Source organism: Kogia breviceps, chromosome 2 (genome assembly GCF_026419965.1).
Source record: "Kogia breviceps isolate mKogBre1 chromosome 2, mKogBre1 haplotype 1, whole genome shotgun sequence".
Lineage (NCBI taxonomy): Eukaryota > Metazoa > Chordata > Mammalia > Artiodactyla > Physeteridae > Kogia > Kogia breviceps.
Window position 1 is genome coordinate 48287636 of NC_081311.1, and position 16802 is coordinate 48304437.

General features: G+C 34.7%; 1 protein-coding gene across 7 annotated transcripts in view; it reads right to left on the reverse strand.

The window, feature by feature from the left end:
* Positions 1-16802, reverse strand: part of MAPK8 (mitogen-activated protein kinase 8) — a 105751-nt gene that overhangs the window by 29271 nt on the left and 59678 nt on the right. For 5 of the 7 annotated variants that reach the window (XM_067025204.1, XM_059051978.2, XM_067025205.1 and 2 more), the window contains exons 2-3: positions 12462-12632; positions 8333-8462 (exon numbers count right to left, since the gene is read on the reverse strand). In XM_067025204.1, the coding sequence (XP_066881305.1) occupies positions 8333-8462; positions 12462-12583 (252 nt within the window). In that variant the 5' untranslated portion in view covers positions 12584-12632. Of the gene's footprint in view, positions 1-1034; positions 1104-1480; positions 3301-8332; positions 8463-12461; positions 12633-16802 lie in introns of those variants that run through there. The other 2 variants (XM_067025206.1, XM_067025207.1) reach the window with 2 other exon arrangements.

Consider the following 16802-nt stretch of genomic DNA (forward strand, 5'->3'; position numbering starts at 1 on the left):
GAGGAGTAAGTATCTAGTTGTTCGAAATGAATTCATGTCTCCTAACCAGATAATCTGTACAATTGGAGACTTGGAGAATTAGTAAAACCATTCTCATTAATATCTGGGAAACCCCAGAGTAGAAGACAGGTGTTAAAGATGAAAGGCATACAGAGACAGAAAGAAGATTAGCAGTTGCTTAGAGCTAAGGAATATGGGAGATGGGGGAATGAGAGCTAAAGGAATGGGGTTTCTTTTTGAGGTAATGAAGATGTTCTAGAACTGACCGTGGTTAATAGTCACATATATCAGTGAATATACTAAAAACTACTGAATTAAGTGGATTAGTTGTATGGTATGTGAATTGTATCATAAGAAAGCTGTTATATAAAAAATGATTAAAAGGGACAGTTGTCTTGCTTCTCAAAAAGAAATAAAGAAAATTACATCAATCATACACTGGACAAACAAAAGTCAAGGACTGATTAAGTGGGTGGTATATGACTACTTTAAAAGAAGTAAAAATTACTAGGAACATGTAAAAATTCACTGGGAAACTTTATACTTCTGTGAATAAAAACAACAGCAGCAATAGTAAAAACAAAGAACAGCAGCATATCAGAGAAATGCAACCAGATACAATATATGAAGATTTCAAAAAGGCATTTTTGAAAATGTCACTAATAACAATATCCTTGTGAATAGGTTGAAGAATTGGGAAATATGGGCAATTTTTATAGTTAGAGATATAATTTTTGCAGGTTGCTAATGAACTAATCTAACTATTATGAAGGCATCCTGAGCAAAACTGGTAAGTGAAGCCAACAAGTGAAAAATCAGAACAAAGAAGAAAGCAATCCCCAACAGTCTAGTAAGAGGAGCCAGATTTCACATATGAAACTGAATAAGGAGATATAGAAAGTACTATTCTAAAGAATGGGAAAGACCTGTTAGCTAGTCTATAACAAAGAATAACTTGCTTATTAGATAATGTGAGTCAAATGGTGACCAGATTTCCAAACAGGATTACAATGTCCAGTCAAGAGATGACATGCCTCAGCTCCTCAGAGGATTCAATCAGACATGCAGTACTGTGTACCAGGTGACATATCCAAGTGCATTCAGAGATAAGTGACCAAGTTGAAAAGGAAACTCAAAACCATCTATGAAAAGAGTGGAAAATGCACAATATGAATGTACTTAGTACTACTGAATTGTACATTTAAAAATGGTTACAATAGTAAGTTTTATTGTTATTTTATTTTATCTCAATTAAAAAATAAAGAAGAAGGGAACGGGAAAAACCAGAGATGTTTAGACCAATGAAGAGATAATTTGCACAAAAAGGCAAGATATTACAAAAGCATCCATCCATCAGGGAGTGGAAAAATTCCATTACCATTCCTCTTTTCCCTATCTTTATTCACATTCATTCACTGAACAAGTTATGTTTTGAGCACCTATTCCGTGCAAGCACTCTTCTAGGTGCCAAGGGTATTACCTGGATGAATCTGTGCCACCTCCACTAAAGGGTTAATCATGTGAAACAAGCTTTCCATGCCCTCCATTTAGTTGACAGAACCATCTTTCTTTGCAGTCACCCAGGCTCAGGAGGTAGGTGTCACTGGCCGTCTCTCCCCAATGCAAAACCAAGGTAATGCCACCACGACACTGCCACGAAACAGGCTCCAAGGGGTACGAGCAGTTCTATTCCAGGGCAGGAGGCCACCAGCAAAATCTTGACAAGCAACATACTTGGCTCCCATCTAGAACAAGAATGGCTGACGCAACTTCTTCCCGATCACTGACTGACTGTAATCTTTATCTCTATGCCTTTTATTTTTCTGGTTAATAAAATAAGTTTATTTATATATACATGGTAGCTGAATTCTGTGGATAAGGAAAAATACGTCATACATCTCACATATGTATATATAACATATGTATCTCTGATTACATATATTATATATAAATTTTACTTTTCAAACAGATTTCTTTCTCTATATACACACATACATTGATATTTTAAATGCAATCGCCGACAGAAATATTATGATAAGATTACTTAACATGAGTTCGGTGATTGTCTCTATGCCTCTTTTTAAATACTATTCTTCCTCTCTGGGAGGTTCCCTTCCTTCAATAACCCAATTTTTACCCCATCTTTAAGAAATAGTCTAGGTCCACCCTTCCCCAAAGCTGTCCCATTTCATTAAAGCTCACAACAATCTTCTTTCTCCTTAAATCTCAACACTTATTTTCCATCTGCCATAATTTTTTTTGAATTTTATTTAATTTTTTATACAGCAGGTTCTTATTAGTTATCCATTTTATACATATTAGTGTATACATGTCAATCCCAATCTCCCAATTCATCACACCCACCCTGCCACTTTCCCCCCTTGGTGTCCATACGTTTGTCCTCTACAGCTGTGTCTCTATTTCTGCCATGCAAACCGGTTCATCTGTACCATTTTTCTAGGTTCCACATATATGCGTTAATATACGATATTTGGTTTTCTCTTTCTGACTTCACTCCGTATGACAGTCTCTAGAGTCAACCACATCTCTACAAATGACCAAATTTTGTTCCCTTTTATGGCTGAGTAATATTCCATTGTATATATGTACCATATCTTCTTTATCCATTCGTCTGTCAATGGGCATTTAGGTTGCTTCCATGACCTGGCTATTGTAAATAATGTTGCAACAAACTTTGGGGTGCATGTGTCTTTCTGAATTATGGTTTTCTCTTGCTATATGCCCAGTAGTGGGATTACTGGGTCATATGGTAATTCTACTTTTGGTTTTCTAAGGAACCTCCATACTGTTCCCCATAGTGGCTATATCAATTTACATTCCCACCAACAGTGCAAGAGGGTTCCCTTTTCTCCACACCCTCTCCAGCATTTGTTGTTCGTATTTTTTCTGATGTGAGGTGATACCTCATTGTAGTTTTGATTTGCATTTCTCTAATAGTGATGTTGAGCAGCTTTTCATGTGCTTCTTGGCCATCTGTATGTCTTCTTTGGAGAGATCTCTATTTAGGTCTTCAGCCCATTTTTTGATTGGGTTGTTTGTTTCTTTAATATTGAGCTGCATGAGCTGTTTATACTTTGTCCGTTAATTTGTTTGCAAATATTTTCTCCCATTCTGAGGGTTGTCTTTTCGTCTTGTTTGTAGTTTCCTTTGCTTTGCAAAAGTTTTAAAGTTTCATTAGGTCCCATTTGTTTATTTTTGTTTTTATTTCCATTATTCTAGGAGGTGGATCAAAAATGATCCTGCTGTGATTTACGTCAAAGACTGTTCTTCCTATGTTTTCCTCTAAGAGTTTTATAGTGTCCAGTCTTACATTTAGGTCTCTAATCCATTTTGAGTTTATTTTTGTGTTTGGTGTTAGGGAGTGTTCTAATTTAATTCTTTTACATGTAGCTGCCCAGTTTTCCCAGCACCACTTATTGAAGAGACTGTCTTTTCTCCATTGTATATCCTTGCCTCCTTTGTCATAGATTAGTTGACCATAGGTGTGTGGGTTTATCTCTGGGCTTTCTATCCCGTTCCATTAATCTATATTTCTGTTTTTGTGCCAGTACCACATTGTCTTGATTACTGTAGCTTTGTAGCATAGTCTGAAGTCAGGGAGTCTGATTCCTCCAGATTCTTTTTTTTCCCCTCAAGACTGCTTTGGCTGTTCAGAGTCTTTTGTGTTTCCATACAAATTTTAAGATTTTTTTGTTCTAGTTCTGTAAAAAATGCCATCAGTAATTTGATAGGGATTGCACTGAATCTGTAGATTGCTTTGGGTAGTACAGTCATTTTCACAATACTGATTCTTCCAATGCAAGAACATGGTATATCTCTCCATCTGTTTGTATCGTCTTTAATTTCTTTCATCAGTGTCTTAGTTTTCTGCACACAGGTTTTTTGCCTCCTTAGGTAGGTTTATTCCTAGGTATTTTATTCCTTTTGTTGCAATGGTAAATGGGAGTGTTTCCTTAATTTCCCTTTCAGATTTTATATCATTAGTGTATAGGAATGCAAGAGATTTCTGTGCATTAATTTTGTATCCTGCTACTCTACCAGATTCATTGATTAGCTCTAGTTTTCTGGTGGCATCTTTAGGATTATCTATGTATAGTATCATGTCATCTGCAAAAAGTGACAGTTTTACTTCTTCTGTTCCAATTTGTATTCCTTTTATTTCTTTTTCTTCTCTGATTGCCATGGCTAGGACTTCCAAAACCATGGTGAATAATAGAGGTGAGAGTGGACATCCTTGTCTTGTTCCTGATCTTAGACGAAATACTTTCAGTTTTTCACCATTGAGAATGATGTTTGCTGTGGGTTTGTAATATATGGCCTTTATTATGGTGAGGAAGGTTCCCTCTATGCCCACGTTTTGGAGAATTTTTATCATAAATGGGTGTTGAATTTTGTCAAAAGCTTTTTCTGCATCTATTGAGATGATCATATGGTTTTTATTCTTCAATTTGTTAATATGGTGCATCACATTGATTGATTTGCATATACTGAAGAATCCTCGCATCCCTGGGATAAATCCCACTTGATCATGGTGTATGATCCTTTCAATGTGTTGTTGTAATCTGTTTGCTCGTATTTTGTTGAGGATTTTTGCATCTATATTCATCAGTGATATTGGTCTGTAATTTTCTTTTTTTGTAGTATCTTTGTCTGGTTTTGGTATCAGGGTGATGGTGGCCTCATAGAATGAGTTTGGGAGTGTTCCCTTCTCTGCAATTGTTTGGAAGAGTTGAGAAGGATGGGTGTTATCTCTTCTCTAAATGTTTGATAGAATTCACCTGTGAAGCCATCTGGTCCTGGACTTTTGTTTGTTGGAAGATTTTTAATAACAGTTTCAATTTCAGTGATGGTGATTGGTCTGTTCATATTTTCTATTTCTTCCTGGTTCAGTCTTGGGAGATTGTACCTTTCTAATAATTTGTCCATTTCTTCCAGGTTGTCCATTTCATTGGCATACAGTTGCTTGTAGTAGTCTCTTTGGACGCTTTGTATTTCTGCGGTGTCTACTGTAACTTCTCCTTTTTCATTTATAATTTTATTGATTTGAGTCCTCTCCCTCTTTTTCTTGATGAGTTTGGCTCACGGTTTATCAATTTTGTTTATCTTCTCAAGGAACTAGCTTTTAGTTTTATTGATCTTTGCTATTTTGTTCTTTGTTTCTATTTCATTTATTTCTGCTCTGATCTTTATGATTTCTTTCCTTCTACTAACTTTGGGTTTTGTTTATTCTTCTTTATCCAGTTCCTTTAGGTGTAAGGTTAGATTGTTTATTTGAGATTTTTCTTGTTTCTTGAGGTAGGTTTATATTGCTATAAACTTCCCTCTTGGAACTGGTTTTGCTGTATCCCATAGGTTTTGGATCGTCGTGTTTTTGTTGTCATTTGTCTTTAGGTATTTTTTGATTTCATCTTTGATTTCTTCAGTGATCTCTTGGTTATTTAGTAACGTACTGTTTAGCCTCCATGTGTCTGTGTTCTTTAGGGTTTTTTCCCTGTAATTGATTTCTAATCTCATAGCGTTGTGGTCAGAAAAGATGCTTGATATGATTTCAATTTTCTTTAATTTACTGAGGCTTGACTTGTGACCCAGTATGTGATCTATCCTGGAGAATGTTCCGTGGGCACTTAAGAAGTGTAATCTGCTGTTATTGGATAGAATATCCTAAAAATATTAATTCAATCTATCTGGTCTATTGTGTCATTTAAAGTTTATGTTTCCTTATTAATTTTCTGTCTGGATGATCTGTTCATTGGTGTAAGTGAGGTGTTAAAGTCCCCCACTATTACTGTGTTACTGTTGATTTCCTCTTTTATAGCTGTTAGCAGTTGCCTAATGTATTGAGGTGCTCCTATGTTGGATGCATATATATTTATAATTGTTATATCTTCTTCTTGGATTGATCCCTTGATCATTACGTAGTGTCCTTCCTTGTCTCTTATAACGTTCTTTATTTTCAAGTCTATTTTATCTGATATGAGTATTCCTACTCCAGCTTTCTTTTGATTTCCATTTGCATGGAATATCTTTTTCCATCCCTTCACTTTCAGTCTGTACGTGTACCTAGGTCTGAAGTGGGTCTCTTGTAGACAGCATATATATGGGTCTTATTTTTGTATCCATTCAGCCAGTCTGTGTCTTTTGGTTGGAGCATTTAATCCATTCACGTTTAAGGAAATTATCGATATGTATGTTCCTATTACCATTTTCTTAATTGTTATGGGTTTGTTTTTGTAGGTCCTTTTCTTCTCTGTGTTTCCCACTTAGAGAAGTTCCTTTAGCATTTGTTGTAGAGCTGGTTTGGTGGTGCTGAATTGTCTTAGCTTTTGCTTGTCTGTAAAGCTTTTGATTTCTCCTTTGAATCTGAATGAGTTCCTTGCCAGGTAGAGTAATCTTGGTTGTAGGTTCTTCCCTTTCATCACTTTAAATATATCATGCCACTCCCTTCTGGCGTGTAGAGTTTCTGCTGAGAAATCAGCTGTTAACCTTATGGGAGTTCCCTTGTATGTTATATGTAGTTTTTCCCTTGTTGCTTTCAATAATTTTTCTTTGTCTTTAATTTTCGTCAATTTGATTACTATGTGTCTCGGCGTGTTTCTCCTTGGGTTTATCCTGCCTTGGACTCTCTGTGCTTCCTGGACTTGGGTGGCTATTTCCTTTCCCGTGTTAGAGAAGTTTTTGACTATAATCTCTTCAAATATTTTCTCAGGTCCTTTCTCTCTTCTCGTTCTGGGACCCCTATAATGAGAATGTTGTTGTGTCTAATAGTGTCCCAGAGGTCTCTTAGGCTGTCTTTCTTTCTTTTCATTCTTTTTTCTTTATTCGGTTCCATGGCAGTGAATCCAACATTCTGTCTTCCAGGTCACTTATCTGTTCTTCTGCCTCAGTTATTCTGCTATTGATTCCTTCTCGTGTATTTTTCATTTCAGTTATTGTTCATCTCTGTTTCTTTGTTCTTTAATTCTTCTAGGTGTTTGTTAAACATTTCTTGCATCTTCTCGATCTTTGTCTCCATTCTTTTTCTGAGGTCCTGGATCACCTTCACTATCATGATTCTGAATTCTTTTTCTGGAAGGTTGCCTATCTCCACTTCATTTAGTTGGTTTTCTGGGGTTTTATATTGTCCCTTCATCTGGTAAAAAGTCCTCTGCCTTTTCATTTTGTCTGTCTTTCTGTGAATGCGGTTCTCCTTCCACAGGTTACAGAATTGTAGTTCTTCTTGCTTCTGCTGTCTGTCCTCTGGTGGATGAAGCTATCTAAGAGGCTTGTGCAAGTTTCCTGATTGGAGGGACTGGTGGTGGGTTGAGCTGGGTGTTGCTGTGGTGAGCAGAGCTCAGTAAAACTTTAATCTGCTTGTCTGCTGATGGGTGGGGCTGCATTCCATCTGCCATAATTTGACAATTAAACTTTTACTGCTTTATCACATCTGATATTTAACTCTTTATGTATTTATTTTGTCTACAAAATAATACTGTAAGCTCCCTCAAAAAGGAATCTAATCCTCAATTTCCATAATTTTTTTCCCTTGGGGCTAATCTACTAACTCCAATACACACAGGCTTGTGCATAGCTAGCTCTCAAAATGCGGTAAATTGTGTTTTCTTCAATCAGAAAGTATTGAGCTCTTTATAAACCCCTCTGGACAAACACCACAACACATCTCCAGTCAGATGCTTTGGGTTTAGTACTTCATAAAACTGTCCCTTGTACAATTTACTCCTAGTTTATTTCCTCTCATTTTGGAGAAATCATTCCATTAAAATAATCATAAAAGTATCAGTATGCTTAATGTAAGTTTTTAAAAGTGTAAAGGAGTGAAAGTCATATGTTTAAGTCTTTATAATCATTAGGAAATAGAATTAGGAATGTTTTACTAATTCCATTTAAATATTTTTTTAAGTTTCTGGTAAACTGCTTTATCCAATATTATTAAATAAAATTCCAATGTCAAAGAATAATGGGAACAATTTCATCTCTGTGCTCAGGCTCCAGTTTTCTGAAATGTCAGCTTAATAGAAAACAAAAAGCAGAAGATGAGATCAAGCCTAAATAAAGTTCTAAAACATCTACCTCTTTAAAACTCCTTTTGCAAATTAAATGTCAGAAAATTATACAATCTTAATTTCATAAGCTATTTTTATTCTAATATAATTTAATAAAGTTGAGAAAAATTTATATATCCTTTTGAGCAATGCTTCAATCCAAAAGAACAATTTAAAGCACCTACTATTTTAAAAGATTTTTATATTCATGTATTCATGAACAAATCTTGATTTCATTTATACTTAAGAAATTTTCTAAAATGTTCACTTACATTTTTGTGATTTACACATTTCATAAGAACTAGCTCTCTGTAAGCACGCTTAGCATGAGTTTGATTCTGAAATGGCCGGCTTAGCTTCTTGATTGCAACATTTCTTTCAAGAATGGCATCATAAGCTGCACTGTAATAAGAAATTCAAAAACAACAAAAACTTAAAAATCTGCAAAACTGAATTTATGAAACATTCATGTAGATTCCTCACTTTCTCCAAAGAAAGAACCAATTTGAACCAATTTCCAGCCCTTGATGCTCAACATGTATGTCTCTTCTATACCTATTAGAGCATATTCCAACAGTGTACAGCATTGTTAACTGTTTCTTAAAATGCTAATGGTTAAAAGTGAAAATGGACTGTGAAGAAAGAGACTGCTTGTTCACTGGGTGTCATCCAAGATCCACCTGGCATACAATGTGCACTCAATGCACAAATGTTTAATGAGTATTCAGGTCCAATAGATAGCTAAGAGCCCAAATGAATCCCTCACCCCAAATCTACACCAAGGAAAGACAAGATAAAGAATACATGTGGTCATAAATTCTACTCAAAACACCTGCTGAAGAATTCTACATAAGTACATCACTTCCTCTTTAGACACAACAAAATGAATACAGAAGAGGAAAGTGCATAAAGGCATCTATATGAAAGATTATTTTATAAAAAGTAAACACTTAAAATTTGTTTTAGAGGAGAAATTAAAAATCAAGGTATTTATAAATATAAGTGCCAGATTTCAGGACATCAGAAGCTGCTTCATAACTATTAACGAAACATCTATAATTCTGGGAAATATAACACTATACTCATTAACTCTTCATATCTTCCTCTACCATATGACTCTGACCAAATGGCACATTTTGCAAATGACAGGTCAAAGAAAGTATAGCACAAGTAAGGTAAAGTGTCTTAAAATTATAGAATATTATAATTAAAAGAGGCTTTTAAAAATCATTTGGATTAATCACTGCCTGATATAGGGCCAGAGAGGTTAAGTAATTTGTCCAAGGTCAGCCAGAAAGTTAAAAGCAAAGCTGAGACTAGAAGACTAAGACATAAGGTTGTGCTTCTCATACTGGACCACCTAACATACTATAATAAAAGATGAGTTCTGTTTATATAAAATTTGAAAGTCAGCACATTACTGATTAAAATTATTCTCTCACCTAACTGGAAACCTGAGTTTGTTCTGTGGCAATCTTACTATATCAAATATAGTGAAGAAATTATGTATTAAGAAATTGGTACTGCATAAAAGGACACATCTATACATTCTATATATATCATTAACTACTGCCTATATACATATATATACATACACACCAAAACATATTATAATCTTTACTTAGAAAATGCTATTATTTACAGATATGTTCTTCCCAAATTAAAAAAAAAGGCAAAACAAAAAACATTAGGGGTCACATAAAATGATTAACAGTTTTGACTGTTTCAGATAAAGCATTTTATTTTTAACCGTTAAATTCATTCCTATTAATTTTTTATCTGCTATATCAAACTCTAAAAATACAAAAATTCAAGTATTTGATTGAACTATTTTGTATCCAAAGAAATTAGATTTCTAATTATTGATTCTTTTTTAAAAAAATTAATTAAGTTTTGGCTGCATTGTGTGTTTGTTCACTGTGGTGCGTGGGCTTCTCATTGCGGTGGCTTCTCTTGTTGCGGAGCACAGGCTCTAGGTGCATGGGCTTCAGTACCTGTGGTTCAAAGGCTCTAGAGCGCAGGCTCAGTAGTTGTGGCTCACGGGTTTAGTTGCTCCGCAGCATGTGGGATCTTCCCAGACCAGGGCTCGAACCCATGTCTCCTGCATTGGCAGACAGATTCTTAACCACTGCGCCACCAGGGAAGCCCATAATTATTGATTCTTAAATGTGCACAAATTAGAAATACCTGGGGACTCAGAGGCCCCAATCCAGACCCAATGAATCTTACCATCTATAACTGGGGCCCAAAATAATGCCTTAAAAAAAAAAGTTAAGTTCTTCGGTTGATTCTTACAGTAGTACAACAGTGAGTTTAAAAAACAAATTATTATTTGTCTATTTCATAGTAATGTTTTGTGAAGGAATAAGCACAATTTTGAAGGCATTTATTCCTTAGGACAGGGGTTGGTTACCTTCCAAAGCAATTAAAAAAGAAAATTCTGGTACACAAATTTCAAAAAGCACTTGTCTGAGGATAAGTGAAGGTACAGGAACATAATGTATTTTTTAAATACTGTTAGGTATTTTATAAATAACATATTCCTCACAACAACCCTGTATACTAGGTGGGAAAACAGGCTTTAGAAGAGTTAATGTGCCATGTGAGTCACAAAGTTAATAAATCAGAGAGTTAGAATCTGAACCAAGAGTTTGCTTTCAGAATTCTTACCATATTGATATTACCACATCATTTTCTTTAAATTTAATTTGTGGATGGTTAACTGTGATCAGTTAAAATGACAACCAATCAGCCAATAATGCTTTATAAAATGACCCAGCTTCTGTAGTTTGTGATAGTATAAATTACTTTAAGAATACAGAAAAGAGAATAAATGCTACAGTCCCCATTACACAAATTTGTTTGTTTCTAATATTTTACCATTATTCCTCTGAACTTTTTTAAAAGAAATATATTATTATAGGTAAAGACCCCTTCCTTCTCTCTGTTCTCAGAGGTAAGTACTATCCTGAGTTTGGTGTTTATGAATGTTTTTATACATTTGCATACATAAATATATGGTATTGTTTTGCATACTTTAAACTATATATATATATATATATATACACACACACAGTATAATAATGTATGTATATTCTACATCTTGCTTTTTAAAAAATAAATAAATAAATTTATTTTAATTTTTTTATATTTTTTAAATATTTATTTATTTATTTTTGGGTGTGTTGGGTTTTCATTTCTGTGCAATGGCTTTGTCTAGTTGCGGCAAGCAGAGCCTCTCACTGTCGCGGCCTCTCTTGTTGCGGAGCACAGGTTCCAGACGCGCAGGCTCAGTAGTTGTGGCTCACGGGCCTAGTTGCTCCGCGGCATGTGGGATCTTCCCAGACCAGGGCTCGAACCCGTGTCCCCTGCATTGGCAGGCAGATGCTCAACCACTGCGCCACCAGAGAAGCCCCTACATCTTGCTTTTAAACTCAGCGTTACATGTCTGATTATCCTTGTCAATACATATAAGCTCCAGTTCATTTTAAATGTTGTAGAGTATTTCATTGTATGATTATTTTTTATTCTCCTACTGATAGATTTGACGCTATTACCAATTTTTGCTATTTTAAATGGTACTGCAAAGAACAGCCCTACATATGTCTCTTTCTGTACATATGCAAGAGCTGTATGCAGTTTTTCTAGAACCTGGGAGAACTGCAGAGTTGTGAACACTTATGATTTTTTAATAGACTCCAAAACAAATCTGGTTCAAGAAGAGGTAATAAAGATATAATTATGCTTGAGTGAGGCTTAGAATTTCCTACAACACTAGCTTATTATGCTAACTTAGTAACCTAAAATTATTAACAGAACTGTCCCAAAGAGTGTTTTGATGTTCAGTTTATAAGGAATTATGCTGATCTATAAAGCCCTTGCTTGGCCTTTTGTAAAAAAGTAGCTTGTAGATCAATTTTAAAATACATAGGAGTTTTGAAACACAGAGTGACATATTAGCTGACTTTATTCCCCAGAGTAAAATAAGATTTATGATATACCAGAATTTCATTACAGTGTAAAAGTGATGATTAAGTGAAACTTCTTATTAAACAATTAGCTATGGGAATAAATATATACATGGAATTAACAAGCATGCCACTTATTCTTTCCTGACACACATATATGTCTTTACATGGCTTATGACCAAGTATTTAATCATAATTTACACTTAAAGATGACAGAGCTGATTTATAAAATTATGCTTTATGAATAATAAAAAAGCCATTAATCTTAGAACAAAACAACTTACCGTGTTATAGCTTTAATTTAAATTTTATAGTTTTAATATTTTTGAGGCAAGCTAAATATTTACCAAGGAATATTTACCAAGGAATTTATGCGAGAAGAAAACAGAGCAGTTAATGATTCTTTGCCTAATTTTTGGAAGTAAAAACTTACCATACTATTCCTTGGGCTCCTGAACCTATAGGTTTCAAATTCTGATACCGTTTCAGGACTGTGAATGTAGAATCTCCAATCTCTACACTATAAAAATTGCTGTCACGCTTGCTTCTGCTCATGGTGGCAAGCAATTAATTTAATGGCTTCATCCAAAAATTCACCAAGAAGCTGCAAAATGGAACAAAATGTGATGTTAACAAAATGAATTTGCTTAATCTTAAAATTCAAGTCATCACTCTATTCACAGATTGCTAGATCATATTAAAAGAGCTGCTTCATTTAAAAAACAGTTAGAAAGAAAAAATTACCACAGAGCCTGGTTAGCATCTGTTATACTTAAGAAACAACCAATAGTTTAAAAAAGAAAAACAAAAAACAAATAATAATAACTGTTTTTAAGGTCACTTCCAGTTTAAAAGTTTAAACTAGTCCTTTTTATGTGTTTATTATAGTGTTGAAACCTTAATTTTTGTAACTGATAAACTCATTCAAAAATAATTCACAATCTCACTGAGTGTTCGTGGAAGGAACAACAAATTGACGGGCTAGTAAGCTGGTTATTACATATCACTCCTACAGAAAAAACTAACAGAGTAGCACCATGCTGTCATTATAACAGAGCCCCTGATCCCCAAAAGCAACATCTGGGTGTAATGCATAAGCTGAGGTTGTAATGGTTGAAAGAAGAGAATCAAGGTAGAAAATATAAGATTAAAAAAGAAAGATATAAAGTAAAGTTATTTTAAAAATAAGAAACTATAAGAGGAGCATTTAGTATATTGGGATATGAAACAAAACAATACTGTTCTGAACTGTTTGGGTCATCTAAAGCATAACCTAAGTTCTGACCACAGTTTTTTTTTTTTACAATCTGATTAAAAGCCAAAGCAGTCTATTCCTACCCGTTTGAGTACTGCTTACTGACAAATCTTATTAACCATCCTTACTAGACAAAACTGGCCTATTCTAAAATGCATGCAAGGGACTTCCCTGGAAGTCCAACAGTTGAGACTCTGCGCTTCCAATGCAGGGGGCGCAGGTTCAATCCCTGGTCAGGGAACTAGGATCCCACATGCTGCACAACGTGGCCAAAAAATAAAATAAAATAAAATAAAGTGAGCCTTAAAATGCATGCAAGACAGCTCCAACTTACTCTCTATATCCCGCAATAAACTGAGAAACCAGTTAGGTCTAAAGAATTACTATTTTTGTGTGTGTGGCTGTAAGACAATGCTAACAACAACAACAAAAACAAACACACAAAAAATTCTGATAAGACTTAGAATGCAAAGATTTAATTCAACATATATTAAATACATACCATGTTCCAGGCACTGTGCTGTGTCCTGGGGCCAGATCATGTAGAGGCTCATGAACTGGATTCTAATAGCTGAATTCTTTTTTTTTTTTTCTTTTTTTAAAGCAGGTGGATGAGTTTATTCTGTGCACACACACACAGACCTAAGTAATCATATCCACATAATAGCTGAATTCTTAGAGTAGGATAGAAGACACTGGAAAGTGCAGAGTAAGAGACTGCCTTGACTATATCCCTAGCTGCTACTTGGAGAGTATACTGCAAGAGAGGGAGCAAGAGCTGGAAGAGGAAAACCAGTGAGCTACTGAACTAAGCCAAATGAAAGAAATAAAATTAAAATTAAAAAGTAGTTTTAGGTAGGTGGAGTTAAAAATAAACCAAAAGTTTAAACAGTGTATGCTTTAGAAGAAATAAACTGGAAGCAACTGTGAAGGCAGAGAAATGATTTAGATAAATTAAAGAAAGGCCCAGAGAAACATTTCCAAAATCAATAACAAAATTAGTCATGTGATATTCCAGAGAAGACTGTCTGAAACCACAAGTCTCATTAACTCTGCCTAAGTTAACAGACCATAGGCTTGTCAATTTCTACAAAAAAGCCTGTGGAGATAGTGACTGGAACTGTACTGAGTAATAAACATCAATTTGGGGAGAAATGACATTATAACAATTTTGAGTTTTCTGATCCATGAACATGATATTCATTTCCATTTATTTGGTTCTCCTTTAAGTTCCCTCAGCAATGTTTTATAGTTCCCAATACACAGGTCTTGCAAAATTCTGTTCAACTTCTCCATAGTATTACTGACATTTAGATGCTACTGTGAATATTTTTACGTTAATTTATTTTTATTTAAATTTCAGTTGTTCATTGCTAGTACAAAGAAATACAATTAATTCTTCTGTATAATAACTTTGTACTAAGCTCACTTATTAGTCTTAGTAGCCTTTTTTGTGGATTCTTTGAGATTTTCTACACACACAAGCAGCTTCATTTCTTCATTTCCAATTTGGATGGCTTTGAATTCCTTTCCTTGCCTCACTGCACGGACTGTAATTCCCATACAATCCTGAATAGAAGTGGTAAGAGGAAGCATCATTCCCTCATTCCCGACCTTATGGGAAAAGCATTCAGTCTTTCACCACTAAGTGTGATGTAAATTACAGGATTTTACTAGACACCCTTTAACAGGCAGAAAAAGTTCCCTTCAAGTCCTAAGAGTTTTTTTTATCACTAAAGAGCATTAAATTTTGTCAAATAATTTTTCTGAATCTATTCAGATATTCATATGGTTTTTCTTTCTTAGTAGGTTCATATGGTGAATTACACTGATTGATTTTCAAACGTTAAACCAAACTTGTATTCCTGTAATGACTCTTACTTGGTAAAAAGTTATTATCCTTTTTTTGTTTTAAATACTATTGATTCAGTTGGCTAAAATTTCATTAAAGGTTTTTCCATCTATTTTTGTGGGGGCTATTGGTCTGTAGTTTTCTTTCATGCTAAGGGTAAATGCTGACCTCATAAAATGAGTTGGGAAGTATTCCCTCCTTTTTATTTTCTGAGACTTTTTGTAGAACTGATACTATTTCATCTTGAATGTTTGATAGAATGCCTCAGTGAACATTCTAGGACAGAGGTTTTTTGAAGGAAGATTTTAACTGCAAATTTATTTTTTAAAAAATATATAGGGCTGCTCAGGTTATCTATTTCTTCTTAAATGAGCTTTTGGTAGTTTGTGTTTTTAAAGGAATTTGCTCATTTCATCTAAATTGTTGAATTTAATGTCTATAGGATCTGTGGACATGTGTCCTCTTTCATTCCTGCTATTGTAATCTGCATCCTCTCTCTTTTTTTCCTGATTAGTATGGCTAGAATTTTATCACTATTATTCATCTTTTTAAAAAGCCAAATTTTGGGCTTCCCTGGTGGCGCAGTGGTTGAGAATCCGCCTGCCGATGCAGGGGACACGGGTTCGTGCCCCGGTCTGGGAAGATCCCACATGCCGCGGAGCGGCTGGGCCCGTGAGCCATGGCCGCTGAGCCTGTGCGTCCGGAGCCTGTGCTCCGCAACGGGAGAGGCCACAACAGTGAAGCCCGCATACCACAAAAAAAAAAAAAAAAAAAAAAAGCCAAATTTTAGTTTCTGTTTTTCTTTATTGTTTTGTACTTTTCTATTTCTTGGTTTCTGCTCTTGTCTTTATTCCCTTTTTTGTTTTAGGATTACTCTTATCCTTTAGTTTCTTAAAATGAAAGCTTAAGAGTACTGATTTGAGGACTGCTTTTTATAATATAAACACTTAATACCATAATTTACCCTTAAAGCAGCACTTCAGAGCTTCATCCCACAATATTTTTTACCATCAAATCTATATTTAATAATAATAAAAGCAAAATTTTACATAGAGCTTACTTTATGCTGGGTCCTGTTTCAAGTGCTTATAAATACTCTTTTAATCCTCACAACAGTCCTATGAAGGTTTTCTAATTGTTTATGGATAGAGAGTAAATTCAGTTCCTGTTCCTACATCTTGGCTGGAAGTGTAAGTCCCATTTACTAATTTTGTCTGATGTTGCATTATGTTAAGAAAGGACCTATTGTTTTTCCATTTTACAGATGACAGAATTGAGTCTTTAAAGGTTACCTATGGTTGCAAAGTTAGTAAAGAGTAAAGTGAGGTTTGTTTGTGTTTTTTTAGAGTGAGGATTTGAGTCCTTCATCCATACACTATATTGAGTCCAAAATAAAACAAGTCTTGGTGCTGAAGAAGATATGAAGGAAGAGGTGAAGTTACAAACACGTTGTGTCTTAAGCATGTTGAGTCTGAGATATCTCACTAAGACATCCAAATGGAAATATCAATTTGGTAGCTAGATACAGAATTGGACCTCAGAGGAGAAGTCTATGTGAAAGATATAAATTTAAGAGTTGGCATTGTTATTGAAGCAATGAGAAAGAATAATATTACTCAAGAGGATATAGTAGTAAGAAAAGAAAGGCCTAAGAGTCAGCTTTGTGG